The sequence below is a fragment of the Mugil cephalus genome, chromosome 3 (genome assembly GCF_022458985.1).
Source record: "Mugil cephalus isolate CIBA_MC_2020 chromosome 3, CIBA_Mcephalus_1.1, whole genome shotgun sequence".
NCBI lineage: Eukaryota > Metazoa > Chordata > Actinopteri > Mugiliformes > Mugilidae > Mugil > Mugil cephalus.
The window spans coordinates 12,616,251-12,635,061 of NC_061772.1; the positions used below are offsets into that span (position 1 = coordinate 12,616,251).

Genomic DNA, 18,811 nt, shown 5'->3' on the forward strand with positions numbered 1-18,811 from the left:
GTGTATGTGGTGTATTTTTCTCTTTAAAAGTGCTGTGCTGCTGACATGTGCCTTAAATTGGCCTCTGAGGACAAATAAATTTATCTGAATCTGAATGTGAAGACTTGTGAACTCCACAGTAAATCGGTTTTGAATTCACGGCCATCAACAGACAATGGTCGCCTAATGATATCAAATGTCAGGGCTCTGTAAAGGAGGGCCACATACTCTGATGCATGATGGGAACTCTGGGAATACCAAGGGATGTGTCAGTTACAGCTACAGTATATGTCGTCAGGGTTTGACGGTCTACTTCTTTTCTGCAACCATGGGATTCAGTGGGATTTTTTATTTTTTTTAATCCTCCAGTTGTTGAACTGACAAATAAAAGACACAAGCTTTATAAAAAATATATAAAATGCTCAGTCAGTAATGACTAGTTATTCCTGAGAGAAGCAATGCAACACTGAGAAGACATCAGTGCAAAAAATACATGGTTAGGTAAAAAATCTGTTGTTAGTGTCACTGCCCTGGAAAAATGCTATAAAATCTGATTAAACTGCACGAACAGACAGACTATTTCACATCTGAAATAAATTTGTCTTATCTGTCAAATACTTTATGTCCATTTTTATTGGAAGTATTTTTCAGACCCTCAAGATCAAACTCCTAACCTCATATGAGAAAATCATTAATTGTTGGACAGGTACAATGTGGTGATGTTTGTCTCTCCATCTTTCCAGGGTGCTAGGGTGTCACAGATTGCGCTATGAGCCTCTCTGATCTCTGTGTATGACTGGCATGCCTGGATGGCTGGCTCACAAAACATATGGCAGGATGACAACACAGCGACAGCTGACAGCCTTAAAAAAGCTCCACAGGAGGGATATCAGGCCAGACCACCAACGAAATAAAAGACGAGCGTAAGAAGTACAGCAAAGGGAACAACTTAACTCAGATGTAGACCCCATTCAGTGTTATCTTAAATCCAATGAAGGCTGCTTTAATTTTCCTGAACTCTAAGTGTTTAAACTAAGAAGTACGATATTCTAATGATGCATCGTGGTGTCATGGTGTGTACAAAATGGTAATGTGAACATGTTTTACTGTGTGACTTTGGTTACTTTCAATTTATCAAGTCTTTTTACGAAGGTGGGAAGTGGCAGAGAAACAGACTGGAAAAGAATCATTGTCTTTTTTTTTTTTTTAAAGTCAGACAAAGAGCAGGAGTGGCTTTGATGCCTGTGGACAAAGTCCAGCAGGTGTTGTCCAAGCTGTGGGATCCCAAAATATGCTCTCAACACATCACAAAGCAAAGTGAGGGAAAGGGGCAAAGGATCATGGTTTCTTAAATACAATGACAAGATTACTGATGATGCTCATATTGTTGTTTTTCCTCTGTGGTCCAGCTTTTCTAATATGAACCGAAATTAATTACCGTAGTAAAGTATTACTCAAGCATCCACCAGTCCTGACAGTGTGACAGCTGCGACTGTGCCAGTGGCCTGGTGACATATCAGAGAGGAACAGTGAGGGAGCTGCTGGAATGCCAAAGCTTCTGTATCGTCCACTGTGCTCACCACTGTATCCACCGATGGCACATTTGAGACACAACACTCAGGCATGCATACTGAGAGAAGAGCTCAGCAAGTGAGATGATATAACCCCACAGAGAGCAGAGCCTATCTGATTGCTGCTTGGATGTTGAACTATGTTGTGAAGAGGGCGCTGAAATGATCCTTGCAACACAAACACTCCATACTGGCTAATATGACACCCTCAAAGGGAGGAGAACTTTCGCGGGAGGCTTAACTAATTACATATATTTATTTTGTGTGAATAGCTCTGATGCATGAAATGCTGTTGCAGTACATTCAGCTCTGCTCTCCGGATGAATGACATCTGAATGCAGTGTGTATTAAACACCCTCAAAATCTCAAACTTCAAAATCTTTGATGGCATTGCTGGGTGTGCACATACACTCTAATTGTATGGCAAGGCCGATACATATGTTATCTTCCTTCTTCTCACATGAAGTTTGTGGGTAATTTTTTTTTTCTGGGTGATGGTTGGATCATTGTTATCAGCACGTTTTTCTCAAACAACCCCACTCAGACGACTACTAACTGTTGACTCTTGCCACTCTACGTCCACTTGGAGAGTGTTAGAAATAGGGGTGGACGTCTTGGTGTGAAGTGGGAGTGCCTTCCTGACGTCCGCACCCCATGTATAGTCATAGAAACGGTCAAATGTCCTGGAAGAGCGAATCAGCGAAGCGCCTCAGGAAACAAGACAGGTCCCACGTTGACAAACAGCTGCAGTTGTTTCCAAAAAAGTATTGGGTATCCAGTAACTGCCCAGTCAAAATACGTATTTGACTCACTACACACTAAGCGAGCTCGCACTCCAGCTTGGCGTCCAGTGTGGTTCAGGCGCTCCGGTCCTTTCATTCGGTTTCTTTTGTTTTTTGTGTGCGCGAAGACCCCCGACACTGAGCAGCCATGGATGCCATCAAGAAGAAGATGCAGATGCTCAAGCTCGACAAGGAGAACGCCTTGGACAGAGCTGAGCAGGCCGAATCAGACAAAAAGGCATCTGAGGACAGGAGCAAACAGGTCGGCATCCAATGTGAACCCTGCTGCGGCGTATTTACGCACCGGTGCCAATGGCACGATGCGCGTCGCGCTCCTTGGTTCTTAACTAGTGTGCCACGACTGAGGATAAACATGTCCGGTTACGTTGACTTATATAAATAATAACAGCTTTCCTTCTTGAATAAACAATATTAATATATATTTCATTCCATACGTAGCCTGCATGTATTTTCATTATCTGTCATTGAGCTAAACGTTTTAATGATAAGTCAAGCTACGATTTAGACATGTAGGCTTTAAAACTAATCATTTAAAAGTTTAGTATAGTTTTTAGTTTTTTTTGTTGTTGTTTGTTTTTTTAAGTAGCACAATGGGATGTGCGTACTTGGTGTTGAGATTATGTCTTAGAATACCCAGCAAATAAATCGCATCTCTCTTCTCCGCGTACCAGCTCGAGGATGACCTGGTAGCACTACAAAAGAAGCTGAAGGGAACCGAGGATGAGTTGGACAAATACTCTGAAGCCCTGAAGGATGCCCAGGAGAAATTGGAGCTCGCTGAGAAGAAAGCCGCCGATGTGAGTTATGGATAGATGATACCACAGCTGATAAACCCTAGTGGGGAACGCATTGCCTCGTGGGCTGACCTTGAAACACCTCCCGAGTCACTTCAGAGCTCTATACAGATTCACCAATGAGTTATGCAATGATCAATTATTACAGACCTGTGAGCTGCATAGGATGAACGTACGTATAGTTAAATTTAGCTCTTATGCTGTATATGGTAAAGTCACAGCTCGCTGGCTTACCGTGGCATTCCGCGGCCATTTGGACGAATCTGACGGACAGTGTCTGGTTTCAGTGATGCGTTTTACGGGAATATTTTGGCCTGTAAAATCCCTGACAGATTTGTGGTCCTGCCGGTATCAATTGGCACCTCCACAGTTCAAGCCAACCCGGATGAGATTACCACTTTATTGACTGTGTTTAATGTTAGGCCAATTAAGACTAATGAAGTGTGTCACAAACAGAAACAACGACGTCAACAAGTACACGGCGTAATAAAAACTTTATTTAGTTAACAAGTAAGACAACAAATAAGATAAGATAAGATAAGATAAGATAAGATAAGATAAGACAAGATAAGATAATACTTTATTGATCCTCAATGGGGAAATTCAAATGCTACAGCAGCACAGTGCAGAGGAGATTACAACCAATTTAAAACAACACGAATAGAATTAGTGTTTGTTTTAGTAGTTTATGAGTAAAGTTTTCCCACTTCTAGTTGAAAAAGAACAACAATAATACATTCATATTTGTTTAATATGATTAACATTTGCAATACTTTTTAAAGAATATCATTCATGGCGATTTAATGAATTAAACCATTATTTAGGAGGGTCTATGTGTGATTTGTACACCTCGTTGCTGTAAATCAGCGTCTAATATTGGGAGCCGTGATTTTGATTGGGTTAGCTCAATTTAACAGTAGGGGATGAGCTTAAAATTGCGAATGCAATATTTACCTATATTGTTGCAAAAAAAATGTAAACAATGACATAAAGTATGTTTTTAAAGCATTATATATCGCAACAATACACATATTTTTGATTCTGTAGATATATTTCATTGTTTACAAGTAAAATGAGTTACTTCCGGGGTGGATGGCACGTCCCAATCCTGATCAGCGGTTGATTAAAGGCGGTGGGGGCAGGGATCAAACGAGCCGCGTCTCCAAGTGTGTGTCTGTGTCTGCGTTGAGGCTGCCCGCACGGAGCTGAGAGGAAACTAGCTTAGCTGAGACAAATTGAGCAAAAATGGCCGGTGGGAGCTCCCTGGAAGCCGTGAAAAAGAAAATTAAGTCGTTGCAGGAGCAGGCCGATGCGGCGGAGGACCGGGCAGCGTTACTACAGCGGGAACTGAACCAGGAGAGGAGTTCGAGGGAAGCAGTAAGCTGCTAATGATTTAAGGCAATTAGTCCGCAGTCATTAGGCGTAAATCTGGTCAAAAAGCGTGGCGGCTAGGCCCGCAGCGATGCTGTATGCTCGAATACAGTCAGGTATCAGGTAGACGAGTTTGAAATCGGCACACTGCTGGATGCAGAGGAAAGGATGGGCGGATGGAAGGACACCACCCGCCCGCTTCGTCCCGAATAAACAAACAGCCCCGTTACAAGTGTGCTAACGTTATAGCAGCACCACAGGTCCTCTGAGATGGACGCCTCCCATGTGCTTCTAGCTTGTTGAACCACCTGGACATGGATTTATTGTCCTTAGAAATAGTAAATTGTAGACCGGTTTTGTAGCTAATACATTTTTAGGACGTGAAAACGGGATTTCTGTGAGACGAGATGTGTTTATTTCAGACATCACAGATCGGTTGTTTTGTGGGAGAAGACGAATAAATGGAGGACAAATTTGCATTGCTAAGGTCTCTTTAGTTAAAAAGGAACAGGTGTTCGAGGAAAAGAAATACCGTGAACAATGACAGTGCAGCCTGTACCCCTCCCTCGTGCTGGCCCCGCCTGACCCAGCCCACGGGGAGTATGGGATGCCTTGGGAATACTCAAATCCTGTAAAACCAAATAAACCACACTGTTGTGCACAATTTGAACTATGCAAATGAACTTGATTTGACTCTCCGTGATTGTGGCGTTGTGCTCTCCCAGGCCGAGGCTGATGTAGCTTCCCTGAACAGACGTATCCAGCTGGTTGAGGAGGAGTTGGACCGTGCTCAGGAGCGTCTGGCCACAGCTCTGACCAAGCTGGAGGAGGCTGAGAAGGCTGCTGATGAGAGCGAGAGGTGGGGGATCTTTCACCTGTAACACGGATGTCACTTGGTCGACACAGTGCACTCACATGCAGATAGAAAACACTGCGCTTCAGTGTGTTCTCACTTCTCCTGTCGTTGAATATTGTTTATGGTGGAGTACAGTAGTGTTTGTGAAAAGGCTGATGTTTGGACAAGCTGTTTTGATTTTTTTTTAAGTAAAATAGAAGAAATTATCTTCACTGTAATACTATAAATCCATTCACGTATTTGCTCTCGCACTGTTGCAAGTGTTTTGGAGTACCACAAACTTGCTTTAATGAAAAATGGATGTATTTGTCCTGAATGCTCAAGGACTTAAGATTTTTCTGAACTCCATTATAGTAATAATCAACCTTTTTATTGGACATGATCCCCACTGTCCTAATATTTGGCTCGCTGCTGACACCGGTGGCTGCAGGTTACACTGCAGGACAAACCCGACCTCTTTGTCACCCGTAGCAAATCGAATTATCCAAACATTACTTTGACTTACCTGACTTGTTTGTTTCTCACAGAGGCATGAAGGTCATTGAGAACAGGGCAATGAAGGATGAGGAGAAGATGGAGCTGCAGGAGATCCAGCTCAAAGAGGCCAAACACATTGCTGAGGAGGCTGACCGCAAATACGAGGAGGTGAGTTTCCCCAGCTGTTCACTGCGCTCTGGTCTTTGAGCTCAGCTTAGATCTCTCAGCGGACATTGCTAGCTGTTTCTGGCTAGATGTTTATATTTAACCAAAGTGATGACTAATCATTGTGTGTTGTGACTTCAGGTGGCCCGTAAGCTGGTGATCATTGAGAGTGACCTGGAACGTACAGAGGAGCGTGCTGAGCTGTCTGAGGGGTAACGACATCCTTTCCTTCTTCCTCCATCTGTTCTGTTCTGTTCTATTTTGTTTTTCACTTATGTCTTTTTTGCTTTGGCTTCTTTGTGTTTGCTCAACCACACCATAACTCAACAGTAAATGCTCTGAGCTGGAGGAGGAGCTGAAAACGGTGCAGAACAACCTGAAGTCTCTAGAGGCCCAGGCTGAGAAGGTATGATCCCTAATTAATATTTCATACTTTAAATGAAATGTGTTTGAAACACGTATTTCATTGTCTTATGTTTTTCTTAACTCTTTCCTTTGTATGTGACTACAGTACTCACAGAAGGAAGACAAGTATGAGGAGGAGATCAAGGTCCTGACAGACAAGCTGAAGGAGGTGAGTTAGTTATAATAAATCACCAGTGTGTCCATTTTTGTGTAATTGTGTCTCCGTCATCTGTCTGTCCTGTGTAAAATCTTTTATCTAAGTTTCTTTTAAAACGGTGGTGATTGAATCTGACTCATTGGGTATTTGGATTGAATTTGCTGACCATAGATTTTTAAGCCTTTTTCCAGTAGTGCTGTGCTTAGTAATGTAAACCTCTTAATGGGAGTTGCTAATCATTGAACGTATTCCTCCACTCAGGCTGAGACCCGTGCTGAGTTTGCTGAGAGATCGGTCGCCAAGCTTGAGAAGACCATTGATGACCTGGAGGGTATGAGCCATTTACACTTGATTTATTTTGTTTATCAGAGTTTTTACACTTTTTGTCAGGACATTTTGGTTACTGTTACCACTCAACTACAAAATGAAGAAAAACAATCGCCCTGTAAGACCATATTCAGGTATCATGTCTTGTTAAACAATAAGTGGCAATTATCTTTAATTTCTCAAAGGGACAAGTACAGGAAAGAAAACCCCTCTTGTGTAAACATTGCTGCTGGTCAGCAGGTTGTTAAATAGCTCCACTGTCGTGGTGTGAACAAGAAAAATATGATGCACTGAGGCTCTTGTGATATTATTTATGTTAGCAATGCCATTTCGCACCACAGTGCTGTTTGACATTCTGGTGTAGTGACTGTCACTGACCAGCTAGTCTTGAGCAGTGCTCGTGGGGTCATGGAACGTACGAGGCAGTTTCTCTCTGACTCCTCAGGAATCTCTCACTACATCAGCAGCTGTTCATGTGCCCTTCCTATTTATGCCCTGCCTCTTTTCCTCAGCTTTTCTCTTTGTTTTTTCCTTTGACTTTCATTCTCTGACGCTGTTATTTTTCCTTTTCTTATTTTCAAATCCTTCACTGCCCCTGATATTAATTGCATCACAATAGATGAGCTGTATGCCCAGAAACTGAAGTACAAGGCCATCAGCGAGGAGCTGGACCACGCCCTCAACGACATGACTTCCATGTAATTCACCACATGTTTGTTTCTGCTCTGTGCCTTAGATCTCAGCAACACTAACCACTTATATCAGCACACACTAGCTCCCTCTTGTGGCATGTTTGAGTGCAGTGATTTAACTCGGATAAATTAGTTTTTGAATCCTCTTTCATTGCGTGCCTAACATTGATTTGCGATTAAAGGCGTTTAACTGTGTTAGTTTTAGATTTTGCCCTTAGACGTGGGTAATTACTAAGTAGTACCGTTGGTTTCCCTCATATTCCATCAATTGTAAGTTTTATTTTCTAGCTTGTGTGGCTTTCTCCTGCATCCATTTTCCTTGTTTGCTTCTGCATGTCATTTATCTTCCATTTGTCCTTTCATTTTCCCCTCCAACATTTTTCTTCTTCTTCTTCACAGCTAAATTCTTACACCCTTCACTCCAGAAGCAGCTTGAACATCATAATTTCTCTCCTGTGCAGCGCAGCCCAACTTTGTCTCCTTTGTCTCTATGTATTTCTTTACTGCCCCGCCATGACTGCACATTGGGCCGTCGCTGCCAACATCCTTCAATTTTCCGTGACTCACTCAGAACTTTGAGTCCTATTGCTTTCTGTAAAATAAACATTCTTCAATCTTTGTCAGCCCTTCCCTATTCTCTTGCCATGTTTCTTCATTTCCATTTGTTCCATCCCTTTTTTTGTTGTTGTTGTTTCTTTTTTGTCTATATGTTTTAATTTATTTTGCCGAGTAGCATTTGAATAAATTCTGATGCTCCTCCCCCATTTACTGTTCCTTTTTCTGTTTGAGACGACCATTGGGTATAACTGCAATACTGGTGGTTATACTAATTTCTTGAAATTCGGTGATTGTCCTCTTGGATTACCTTACCTTACTTTCGGCAGTTACCATTTCATCTCGTCTCATCTCATTTTCCACTATCACTTATCCTCACTAGGTTCGCGGGGGGTGCTGGAGCCTGTCCCAGCATTCACAATTACCAGTTGTCTTAGTTTATTCAGTTAAGCTACATTTATTTTCTGAGGAGAATCGGCTTCATATCCAGGGATTTTGAATTGACATACTTGCACTTACTTTCTTACAGACCTAGAGTCTCCTTATGTAGTTATAATCATTGCAATCAAAGTCCTCAACTCCGAGCAGCTTCCCTGGTACAAATGCAAAAGAAAGGTGTAACTAGTGTAATCAAAGACGAGTTATAGTTAAGCATAGCAAAGCAACTTGAATCCTCTGTAGAAATGGTCTTCTTTGCCTATTAACATAACATGCTAATGTACAGACACATACAAAGACTCTGAATACATTTAGTGGTTATTGCAGAAGAAGTGTAAATCATGAAAAATGCAACCAATTTCAAAGAAGTCTCATAGTTTGATTGACACATCATAAACCTGTTCTTTCTTGTATGAGTCCCTACACCATATCTTCATAAACTGAATACTCATTGGTACTGAGGCTATCCACAATATTCATGGCAATAACAAATTAATTGATTAAACTTTTTTTTAAAAAAAAAAAAACTTACGAAGCAATAACTACTGTAAACTATAGTCAAACAAGAAAACATGCTAGTAATGGTTTACAACCTTTTTTTTTTTGTTTTTGGAAAAAAAAAGTTTCCTTTACCTTGTTTTGTACATATGGATGGGGGTTCAACACCTTGAACACGAACTGACTCTTGTCGCTAACTCTTTGTCTTTTGTACTAACACGTCTTCTGTCTGTTTCCCCTTTCTCTTACCTGCTTTCTGACTGTCCAGACCATCTATACAAGCAGCTTGAGAAAAACCGTCTTCTGGCTCATGAACTGAGAGTAGCCTTGAACGAGGCATAAACTGGAATGGGCGCTCGTATGCTTTAATTTTTCTGAAGTTTGAATGTCCACAAATATTGTAAAAGACAACTGTGTGACAGCTACACAAAACAAGCAATGATTTGAACAAATGGGAGTACAAACTGAGGATTCTTTCACATTATGCATGCTTAAAGTGCAGTTTCATGTGGGAGGACTGACAACCTCGGGCAGGAAATGTTGTGACATAGATTTAATATACTTTCTCGGTTATTGTCAGGGCTGTAGTACATGAAACTGGTTTTAATCTGCATTTTGCTGGTGTTCATGTGTCAAAGACTTGTGATGGATCTTGGGCCCCACATCAGAGGAAAGCTTAAAATGCTATAAGAGGTCCCCCTCAATGTGAGATAAAGCATTATCTTCTCATATCCAAGTCAAATTTCAACACCAAAACTACACAAAAATCATGAATTATAAACTGAACATGTATAAAATGTTTATTCAGATGTACTGAGATCAAAATGGCTACAGTGCTAATGCAGAGTTCACCTGTTGTGCCAGTGATAGTTACAGTGTTCAATCTGTAGCAATGCAGTAACAATTATTTCTTCAACCTTTTGATTGAGTTTCTATAATACCACATCCAGTCATGCCAAAAGACAGCCTTAGATACTGACCACCTACTTCACTTACAGCTAAATGGTAGCACAGGAACAGAATATGTCACTTGGCATGTAGCAGCAAGGATGCAGTGCTGGCCATTGTTAATATTGAGCCTGTGCCTATAGACGTGTGACCATATGAATCACTCCGAAACCTGGCAACACTGTGTGTCTAGACTCCTGAGATTCATTTTGAGGTTAGATTTTCTGATTAACTTGAAACTGCTTTGAGAGAATCCTAGGACTTGATACTGTAAGCATGGTTCAAATCCACTTCTAAATCAGATGTGACCAAAATAGATTGCTTCGGACCATTCTTTGATCCTAGACGCAGCTTATTCAGTCTTGGTTACAGCCTTGTCTATAGCGTGAGTGTAACATTTTCTTCATGCTTTAAAGGTCCAGTGTGTAGGATTCAGGCTATCTGTTAGCAGAAACAGATTATAGTCCTAATGTATTTCATTGGTACATTTCTGCATTGTGGTTTTCATTAGATTGAACCCTTGGAGCGCACCAAGTTGTGCCACCTTGTTTCAGCTGTAGCCATTGGTGCACCAATGGTTCTTCCACAAGCTAAGGTGTTAGCCAAGGGTATTCATTATGGTTGCAGTCTGCAGTCTCATCAATAGATGGCACATAACCCTTCCCACTGGTCCTTTAAACATGAACTAAAAATGGGTTTGTGGAAGGGGCTCAGTAGCTGGGTTTACATGGAGCCAAATGTTACAATTACAAAACTTAAAAGCCCAAACTGCATGAAATGATCCATACAAACACCTCAATTGGAAAAAAAAGTCATGTAAACGGTCAATCAGAATGAAGTCAGGATCCTGTCTGTGAATACTTTGTCTTGACATGGATGTGCAGTGCCACAGACCAGTTGCGTTTCCGCAACTGGTCTGTGGCGCTGTGGAGAGCTTGTTCTTAATAACGACTCTGAAAGAACTAGACATTATCGCACACATAAACGGCAGAAAAAAATAGAAATATTGAACATCCCATCAAAAATTAATTGAAGCCGGGATAGACTGAAGTGTGGAACCAAATTCAGAACCACTGGAAAACCTTAAAGACCAACTACTGTAATGCAAAACAACACAATAGCAAAAGTGGATATGACCCTGCAAACTTTCCAAATCAAGCTGTTGCTTTAATACTAAAAGTGTAAAAACAATAGCAACTACTGTGCTGATTAGTCATTAGTCTGATGAAAACATCAGTCATGATGTTTTCACTGATTTGCGCATGTTACACATCTGTTAAACGGTCGTTCTGATTTAAAGTAGTGGCACATGTAAATATCAGATCGGAGTAGATTACCTCACATGTAAACAGTTGACCTGAAACCTTAGATCAGAATGAAGTAAAAAAAAAAAAAGTCTCCATGTAAACCCGGTTAGTATTAAGGATGTGAACTTATTGAATGAATACTAACCAGTTACTGGGGGGGAAATCTTCTAACGGTGTCCAGCATATGTTTGAAAACATTAAACCGGACTAGAGCTTTGTCTGTTCTCTGTGTATTTGCAGCCACTGTTTGTTTATGCTTTTTAACTGATGCAATGCTATATTAACAGATAAACTCACACGGGCTAAAGAAGAAGGCCTGAACGTAAAGCAGATGCTGGATCAGACTCTAATGGAGATGGTCAACATTTGACCCAGCTCTGTTCCTATCCCCACATTGCTATGTCTACTCTGAATATGGCCTACTACTGCATTTGTCTGCTACAGATGATGTGGGTACTTGTGTTTATTCATCTCCCCTGACCTTGTCATCTTAAAGTCACAAATTCTACATAAGTAGCAGAATAAACTTTGAGCTACAGTTCACCCACACTGTTTCTTACGTGATGTATTGAAAGGTCAGTTAAAATTCACAGTTTAACTTAAATGGTTTACATGTATATGTTGGGAATTTGCACTTGTTCTGGGGAAAAAATACTGCACATGAACATCATGAATAAAGCCATAATTTAAGCAAAGTTAATATAGAAGGGACTTTTATTATATGTACTTTTGTAAAGTTGCTTGAGTGTCAGTTTCTCCTGTATTGTATACATTTATTCAGTCAGTGATGTTGACTTCCACTTTAGCAAGGAAGGAATTGTTAGCACCGCAGCAAATGTATGGTATTGTTTCAGCTAAGCAACATGGATACTTGTACCACTGTACTTTTCTGTTCTCCCTCTGGATGTTTTTGTTCTAAAATTTGTTTTGCGCAATCTAGTGTCTCCTATTTTATCTTGGAAATGTAACGGTCTTGAATAAAAAGTTGAATCAAGTAATTTACTCTGCTTGATGTAACTCTAAATGCCTTCTGTTTTCTTCCGTATAGGTAAATTACTAGAATAGTGTTTCAAATTAGAAACTTGTACTTGTAGTTGCATCTCAACATAAAATGCAAATTACACCACTAAACTATCTACTTCAGGGGTAGTAATTGACTCAAGAGTTTGAACATGTAGACACTAATGTGTTATCTGGTAGTGGTCTCTCGACCCTTTTTTAATCACCCTAAAACGAAACATTATGACCCAATATCCCATTATTCTATCAAGAAGGAATGCATAAGAAATGTACTGATTCAGAAAGTAGTTCTCTCTCTCTCTTATGCAACCGACACTAAAGTTCCTGCCTTTCATCGGGTTTTCCAAGTAACTGAATGAGCAGCATGACTGCTCCAGCTCATCCTGGCCGCTGGGGGCAGTGTCGCCTCTGGCACCGCGGCGGTGGGCGTTCAGAGGTCAAAGTTTGACTGGGCAGCAGTGTTGGAAACCCCACAACCTGAGAGAGCAATATGAGTGGAAATCAAATGTTTGTTGATTCTTTTCAAGACAGCAAGGCTGCGTACGTACTCAGCAATGTTGTCGAGGTGGTTGAGAGAATTTTGACCTTCATACCGACCAAATCTCTTCTTCGGATCGCGAGGTAACGAATATGTTTATGTGCTAAACTGCTAAACTGCTAACTTGGCTAACGTTCGAGGCCGTGGAATAGAAGCGAAAGTATTGCTTTCAAGGTACATAAAGTTACAGGAAAGCCGGAAAGCTATATGGGTGGGTGTTATGGGGCATTTCCTTTCCACTGCTCAGTCGTATTTTTGTATGAAGCGTAAACGGACAAGCAAACTACTCCTTGTGAAGTTTCTGTTTGGCTAGCATATGAATGTTTCTCTGGATTTCCTTAGCATGAGCAGACTATGCATGCGTCTGTGGATTTCTTCAGTGTGAGCAGACTATGAATGTGTCTGTGGTTCCCCTCAGTGTGAGCAGGCTGTGGAGAAACTGTGCCCGCAGAGTGCTCCGGACCCAGCAGCAGCTGACATGGGCGTCAGCCTGTGGCTCGTCCACCGCGGAGGCTCATGTCCTCTGCGGCGTCCTGGCTGAAGAAGTGGAGGTAAACAACTGAACTCGCATTGAATGAAATTTGAATGGATGTTGTGTTGGGCCAAGAACTGCAAATGTAGGAGACAAGCAGACTGTAGGTAAACGGTTGTCTTATCTTGATCAGCTGTGCTTTTGTGTTTGGTTTATGGCGGGTTGAAGTTCATAATTTAATTGCTACTGGCTCACTCTTTGGGCAGACGATACAAACGTCGCATAATACTGTGCTAGATACAATTATCAATATGTCAGTAATACCATGCTTAGAAAGAAAGGTGTGTATCATATTTAAGTTAATCAACTACTTATTTCTTCTGATTATTTCCAGAAAGTGTTTCTCTTGCCCAGAACAGTTCTGGCAATGGTAGACTGTGAGGCCTTCAATGGACAAGCTTATTGCTACAGTAAAGGTCAGTAGTGCCAGTATTTATACACCTTACTGCCTTATGTGACATGTCCGTATGCCTGCTGTGAAACCGCAACGGTTTCAGTTCTGTGGGTGCAAATGCACACCCGATATGAAGAAAGAGATGTAATGCAATAACCAGTGATCTATAACGAAATAATGCTATTAAACCTTAAGTATAGAAATAACTGATGTTATAATAACAACAATAGCCGTGACTTAATGGTTTCAAAATACAAAATCTAAACATTTCCAAAAAAATGTTCAGCAGCATTTCTTACTGTTATGTACTGTAGCCAAATGAACAACACCATCACATGCATGTAGTAGAAGGCTCTGTATTTGCCTATAAAACTGCAATACTACTTTTACACACGTATAGAAACGCTCTGTTGGGAACTGATTATGCTCCAACAAAAATACAGTGGGGCCAATCAAATGGCTTTTATTGGCGATGGACAGAAGAGAAATTGCAGTGTCGTCTCTCTGACATCTGAACGCAGTGGAGATTCATTTCTTGAAAGCAAAATGGCTCTGATTGATTGTAGGACTGTCCAATTGAGTGGTTGTGTTTCTATGTTGATTGAGACATGCCCCATGATGGAATGCAAATGGCATGTTACGGGCTCATGTTCTGAAAAGCACTGAGTCTTGCAATGCCATGTTACTCTCTTCATACAATCTCAAATTGAATAATATTTAGGGCTTTGTGACTGTCACTCAAACTGTTACCAGACTCCTTGTCCTTGTTTCCCCTGGCTGGATCTTTGAGGTTGTTGTCGTCATGTAGCATACTTCCTTGCTGGTCAAACCGGATGGACAGGAAGCCAAACAGTTGAAAAGCCTAAAATAGATTACACTTCAGTGACCTTTCTCATTAACATGTTCTCTTTGCCTCACTGCACTGAAGCAAAAAAGAGTCGCCAAAGTCCAGGCGCAGTTGAAGAACTCAACGTGCTCTTTCCCAAAAGCTGTGACTTCATGGGCATCGCTGTACCAGGTGTAGTCTGTAAGTGTCTCTCTGTTTTATTTATTTTTGTCTTTTTACTGTCTTAAAAAAATTGTATCACCCCTCCCCCAACTAAATCAAACCAAGAATAGCCATGTAAGAGGAGTTGTGTCGCCCATTTACTTTGGTCCTCTGAAAACAAAAGCTCGCCACATTTTTTAAGTGTATATTGGAGGAATAGTTCACCTTTCAGCAGAAAGGACGATGCATTAATCCCTACCGCTGCTGCCTAGTTAGAAATCACCACTGGTGGCTGGCATCTCTCCACCTCTCCCTCTGATAGATTGCCTAGTCTGCCTGGTGCTCTACTCCCCATTTCTCCATATAATCACATCCCTCCGGAGAAGTGACTCTCCATAAGCCATGTTCTCTTTCCTCAAGATGATGGCTTATCGGGATCCTATCATTTGTCAGGTTTAATGGCAGCCTTGGCTGTTGCTATCACACTCAACATTTTGTGATATTGCATATGAGGGTCACCGCAGTGTCACGGCGCACATCTAATTCACTAAATTAAATCCTGAATGTTATAGAACTATAAATTGTAATAAGTTTGCAAAATAGCCCAGAGTGCAACTCACCGTTTATGCGTGTTAGTAGAGAGGCTGTGTGTGATGCCGTATGCGTTAAAAAACTACTTCTGACATTTCTTCATAATCCTTTATAGTTTATTCTTATCCACTTTGTTACAGATTATAGAATTCATAGAGTAATGTTGAATGTTTTCTCATTTTTGTCTGTGATGTATGAATTTAGTTGTACATCATGGCTCTGGCTTGGAAGCAATTCAAAATTGAAAAAAACAAACAAAAAAACACAAGGGTGCACGCTGCTGCCTTTCTCATGACCCTATATATTTATGGCAGGAGAGATTGATGTTTTATAATTTGCATGGCGAGGCATCCATCTGCCAAACTGTGAATGCCGTTGATTAAGCAATTGATTCATGGCTGTGAAATCACATGCTGTGTGTCGAGTTTTCTGTGAGCTACTCGCGTAGCTCGCAGAAAACTTGATCATTTTCCAATAATGTTAAACATTAAAAAGCTGTGACTCCCACCTCAGCCGCAGAGTTGACTGATGAATAGAAGTTGCAGCTCCTCCAGTAGCCACTAGATGGTGACTTCTAGAAACTGATTATACAAAAATCCAAATTACATTCTTTCAGAAATGGAAAGTTTTCTTCCTTATTCTTCTAAAATTTGAATTTATTCTTCTCAAATTTGAATTTTCAGTAAACCTTTAAGGAGGGTTGAAGACTTCATTTAACTAATCTCCTTATAATATTTAACTGGAACAAGAAAAAAAAGTGACTACAGCCATGACAAATGGTTTTATGGTTCTTCATCTTTGTACAGTGACACCCACTGGCTCCAGGTCCAACCCTCCACAGGAGTACCAAGAGGGGGAGGCCGGCTTTGCAATCATGTTCCCCAGCACCGAGGGTGTCCACATCAAGCCCTTTCACTTCTGTAAGAAGACCATCTCCCCAGCAGCACTGAAAGAAGCAGGTGGGTGTACACTCAGAAGTTAATTACTATAATCTAATCTTATCTAATGAAACGCATCCATAAAATTACTTTTTTTATTCGGTGTCATTCCATTCCAGGACTAGTCGACAACCCAGATCTTCGCGTGGTGCTGATATTCGTGTACGAGGCATATAAATCTGGAGGCGCACGCTTCCTCAACCAGATACTCGAGCCACTGGCCAAGAGCAAAGCTCTGATCGCTGGAGGACTGGTAGAAAGTGCATTCTCTCCTCCCAGAGAATGGTGAGTTTATGTCTTGCACGATTAAGATTACTTCTGGCCAGAAAGGAAATGAATATAGCACAAAAATGTACCAAGCGATATGCTATAAATGTCGGTGTCATTCAAATATTATAGGTTAAAATAGTTTAATTTTTCAAGCATATTCTTGTCCAAGGTTTATTCTTTGCCATCAGATAGTCATGTAAAGTTTAATTGACCGTCCAGTTATTTACAGCAACAGGGAATATATCTGTTCATATTTCATTTTGGAGGTAGACGTCTGTGTTCCTCTGTCGCGTATCTCATTCGGCTCACTGCCAAAAGACTGATTGAGTTTGATAAATAATGGCAGTGTCTGAGCTAAATTATGAGTAGCATTTTTACTACACACTCACACCTTCCATCATCTCTCACCATAGCTGTAGCCAGGGTGCGTACGGCGTGGTGGGCCTGGCCCTGAGTGGCCCTAAGGTGCAGGGGGCGTCTGTGCTCTTGGACCATGACATCAGCAACGCGAAGACGGCCGAGGCCACGATTCGGCGGCTAAAGGCAGCCAAGATTCCAGAGAAAAACACCCTGGGGTTCATGTTCGCCTGCGTGGGGAGAGGCCAGAACTACTACAACAACCAGACCAACGTAGAGGCTGACGCTTTTCACAAGGTGTTCCCCAACACCCCGCTGTTCGGCCTGTTTGGCAACGGCGAGATCGGCTGCGACCGAATCATCAAAGATGACTACACACTGTGCGACACTGACACGGACAGCCTGCAACACGAGTACACTACGGTCATGACCCTGGTCCATCTCGGCTGAGTTTTCCTGCCGTAAAAAATGAACAATGTCCCATCGCGCTCTTGTTTGGAACAGCAGTCAGTAACAACAAACATTGTGTACAGAGTGTCACAACTCCGAGTGCTGCTGTCAGAATTTCTGCGAACAAAGCAGGAACAATGTCCCTTAAGCCACCAAGGGAATGGCAGCATTTGGGAAATCGTGTCCCACGGAGATTCAAATATAGTGATATCAGACACACACACACAAAAAAAAAAACATTGGAAGTTCCGACATGGTACAGCGCTCTTGTGAAATATATTTGTGTATATTTTCCCAAATTTCACGCGCGCACGGTCAAGGCACTCCTTACTGTGTGGTGTCAGCCTCATGGTCTGTTTGCTTTGCAGGTGAGTAATGATTTGCGCCTGTGTCTCTAAGCTTGTTATATTTTTTGATTCAGCGAAGGCACTTTTTTTTTATCCATGTAAATAAACGAGTGTGGTCTTCCTTCCACAGAATCAAGGTAATCTTGATTTGAACGCTTTGGCTCCTTGTGTAGGTTTTACATTTAAGGGTTTTACATGACTTTTCTTACCAGTGAAGAAATTAAACGACCATACCACCCTGCAAATGAATACTCCTCTATCTCATCTACCACTGTGTGTGTGTATGACTTTCACAATGCGTCTTTGCTTTTGTCCACATGTCGGGGATATTAATTTAACGGTTGGACTTAATGTCATGTGAAGCTCCCCTTCCAAATCATGAACGCGAACAAGGCAGAGCATCTGTCCAGCTGGCCCAGTAAGCAACACTGTCACATCACTTTAGTCTCTTGGCTCCTGTACAACATAGAGTTTCAGGAGGTAAATAATTAAAGAAGGGTCCAAAGTTAGGTGGACGAAGTTAATGTCATTTTAGGGGCATTTAATGATAAAGTTGCACATTTGAAAATGTTCTTAATGCTACAAATCTTGTGTCTATGTTGTTTCCCCCCATCATTCAGTAGTTCACTTTTCATATATCTTGGTGACATAAAGGTGCAGCTTTTGAAATATGCGGTTCTTGTTAGTTGCTGTTACATGTTGAAAATCGCTGGTATTCAGCCTTTCTGTAACAAAAATAGAACTATGATTGTAGCAAAAATGTTTTCAAGAAAATTCCATTATTTTACTTTTTTTTTTAAGTAATGAGTTAGATCTCAGTTTCTAAGAGTATCTTCATTCTTTGTATTGTACTACACCCATTTCCCCTTAATAGTTTGTAGATTAAGAAATTAAATTTTTCTTTAAAGTTAGTCTAACTGGTCCTTTTAACGAACTTGTTTTGGTGTTGATGCACTTTTCTACTTGTGCCAAATCATATCTATCATCTCAATAAATTACAATATGTGTAGATATGTGCTTGTTATTTTATTTATTTATTTATG

At 41.1% G+C, this 18,811-nt stretch overlaps 2 protein-coding genes across 7 annotated transcripts; both read left to right on the forward strand.

The window, feature by feature from the left end:
• Positions 1 to 2,342: 2,342 nt before the first annotated feature.
• Positions 2,343 to 12,367, forward strand: LOC125005186 (tropomyosin alpha-1 chain-like). Of its 6 annotated transcripts, XM_047580280.1 has the most exons (10): positions 2,353 to 2,594; positions 3,025 to 3,150; positions 5,244 to 5,377; positions 5,902 to 6,019; positions 6,158 to 6,228; positions 6,347 to 6,422; positions 6,528 to 6,590; positions 6,840 to 6,909; positions 7,525 to 7,603; positions 7,997 to 8,231. In XM_047580280.1, exons 1-10 carry the CDS (start codon positions 2,481 to 2,483, stop codon positions 7,998 to 8,000), a joined length of 855 nt encoding a protein of 284 aa, XP_047436236.1. In that variant the 5' UTR covers positions 2,353 to 2,480; the 3' UTR covers positions 8,001 to 8,231. The 6 variants fall into 6 exon arrangements, with proteins under 6 accessions (XP_047436237.1, XP_047436238.1, XP_047436236.1 ...); XM_047580281.1 differs by lacking the exons at positions 7,525 to 7,603; positions 7,997 to 8,231 and adding an exon at positions 11,631 to 12,367 and having other exon boundaries at positions 2,343 to 2,594; XM_047580282.1 differs by lacking the exons at positions 7,525 to 7,603; positions 7,997 to 8,231 and adding an exon at positions 9,357 to 11,594 and having other exon boundaries at positions 2,343 to 2,594.
• A 405-nt stretch (positions 12,368 to 12,772) lies between these two features.
• fbxo22 (F-box protein 22) lies at positions 12,773 to 18,777 on the forward strand. Its single transcript, XM_047581542.1, has 7 exons — positions 12,773 to 12,984; positions 13,320 to 13,452; positions 13,768 to 13,849; positions 14,756 to 14,854; positions 16,213 to 16,365; positions 16,464 to 16,629; positions 17,028 to 18,777. The coding sequence occupies exons 1-7, from the start codon at positions 12,854 to 12,856 to the stop codon at positions 17,419 to 17,421; spliced, it is 1,158 nt and encodes a 385-aa protein (XP_047437498.1). The 5' UTR covers positions 12,773 to 12,853; the 3' UTR covers positions 17,422 to 18,777.
• Positions 18,778 to 18,811: the final 34 nt, after the last annotated feature.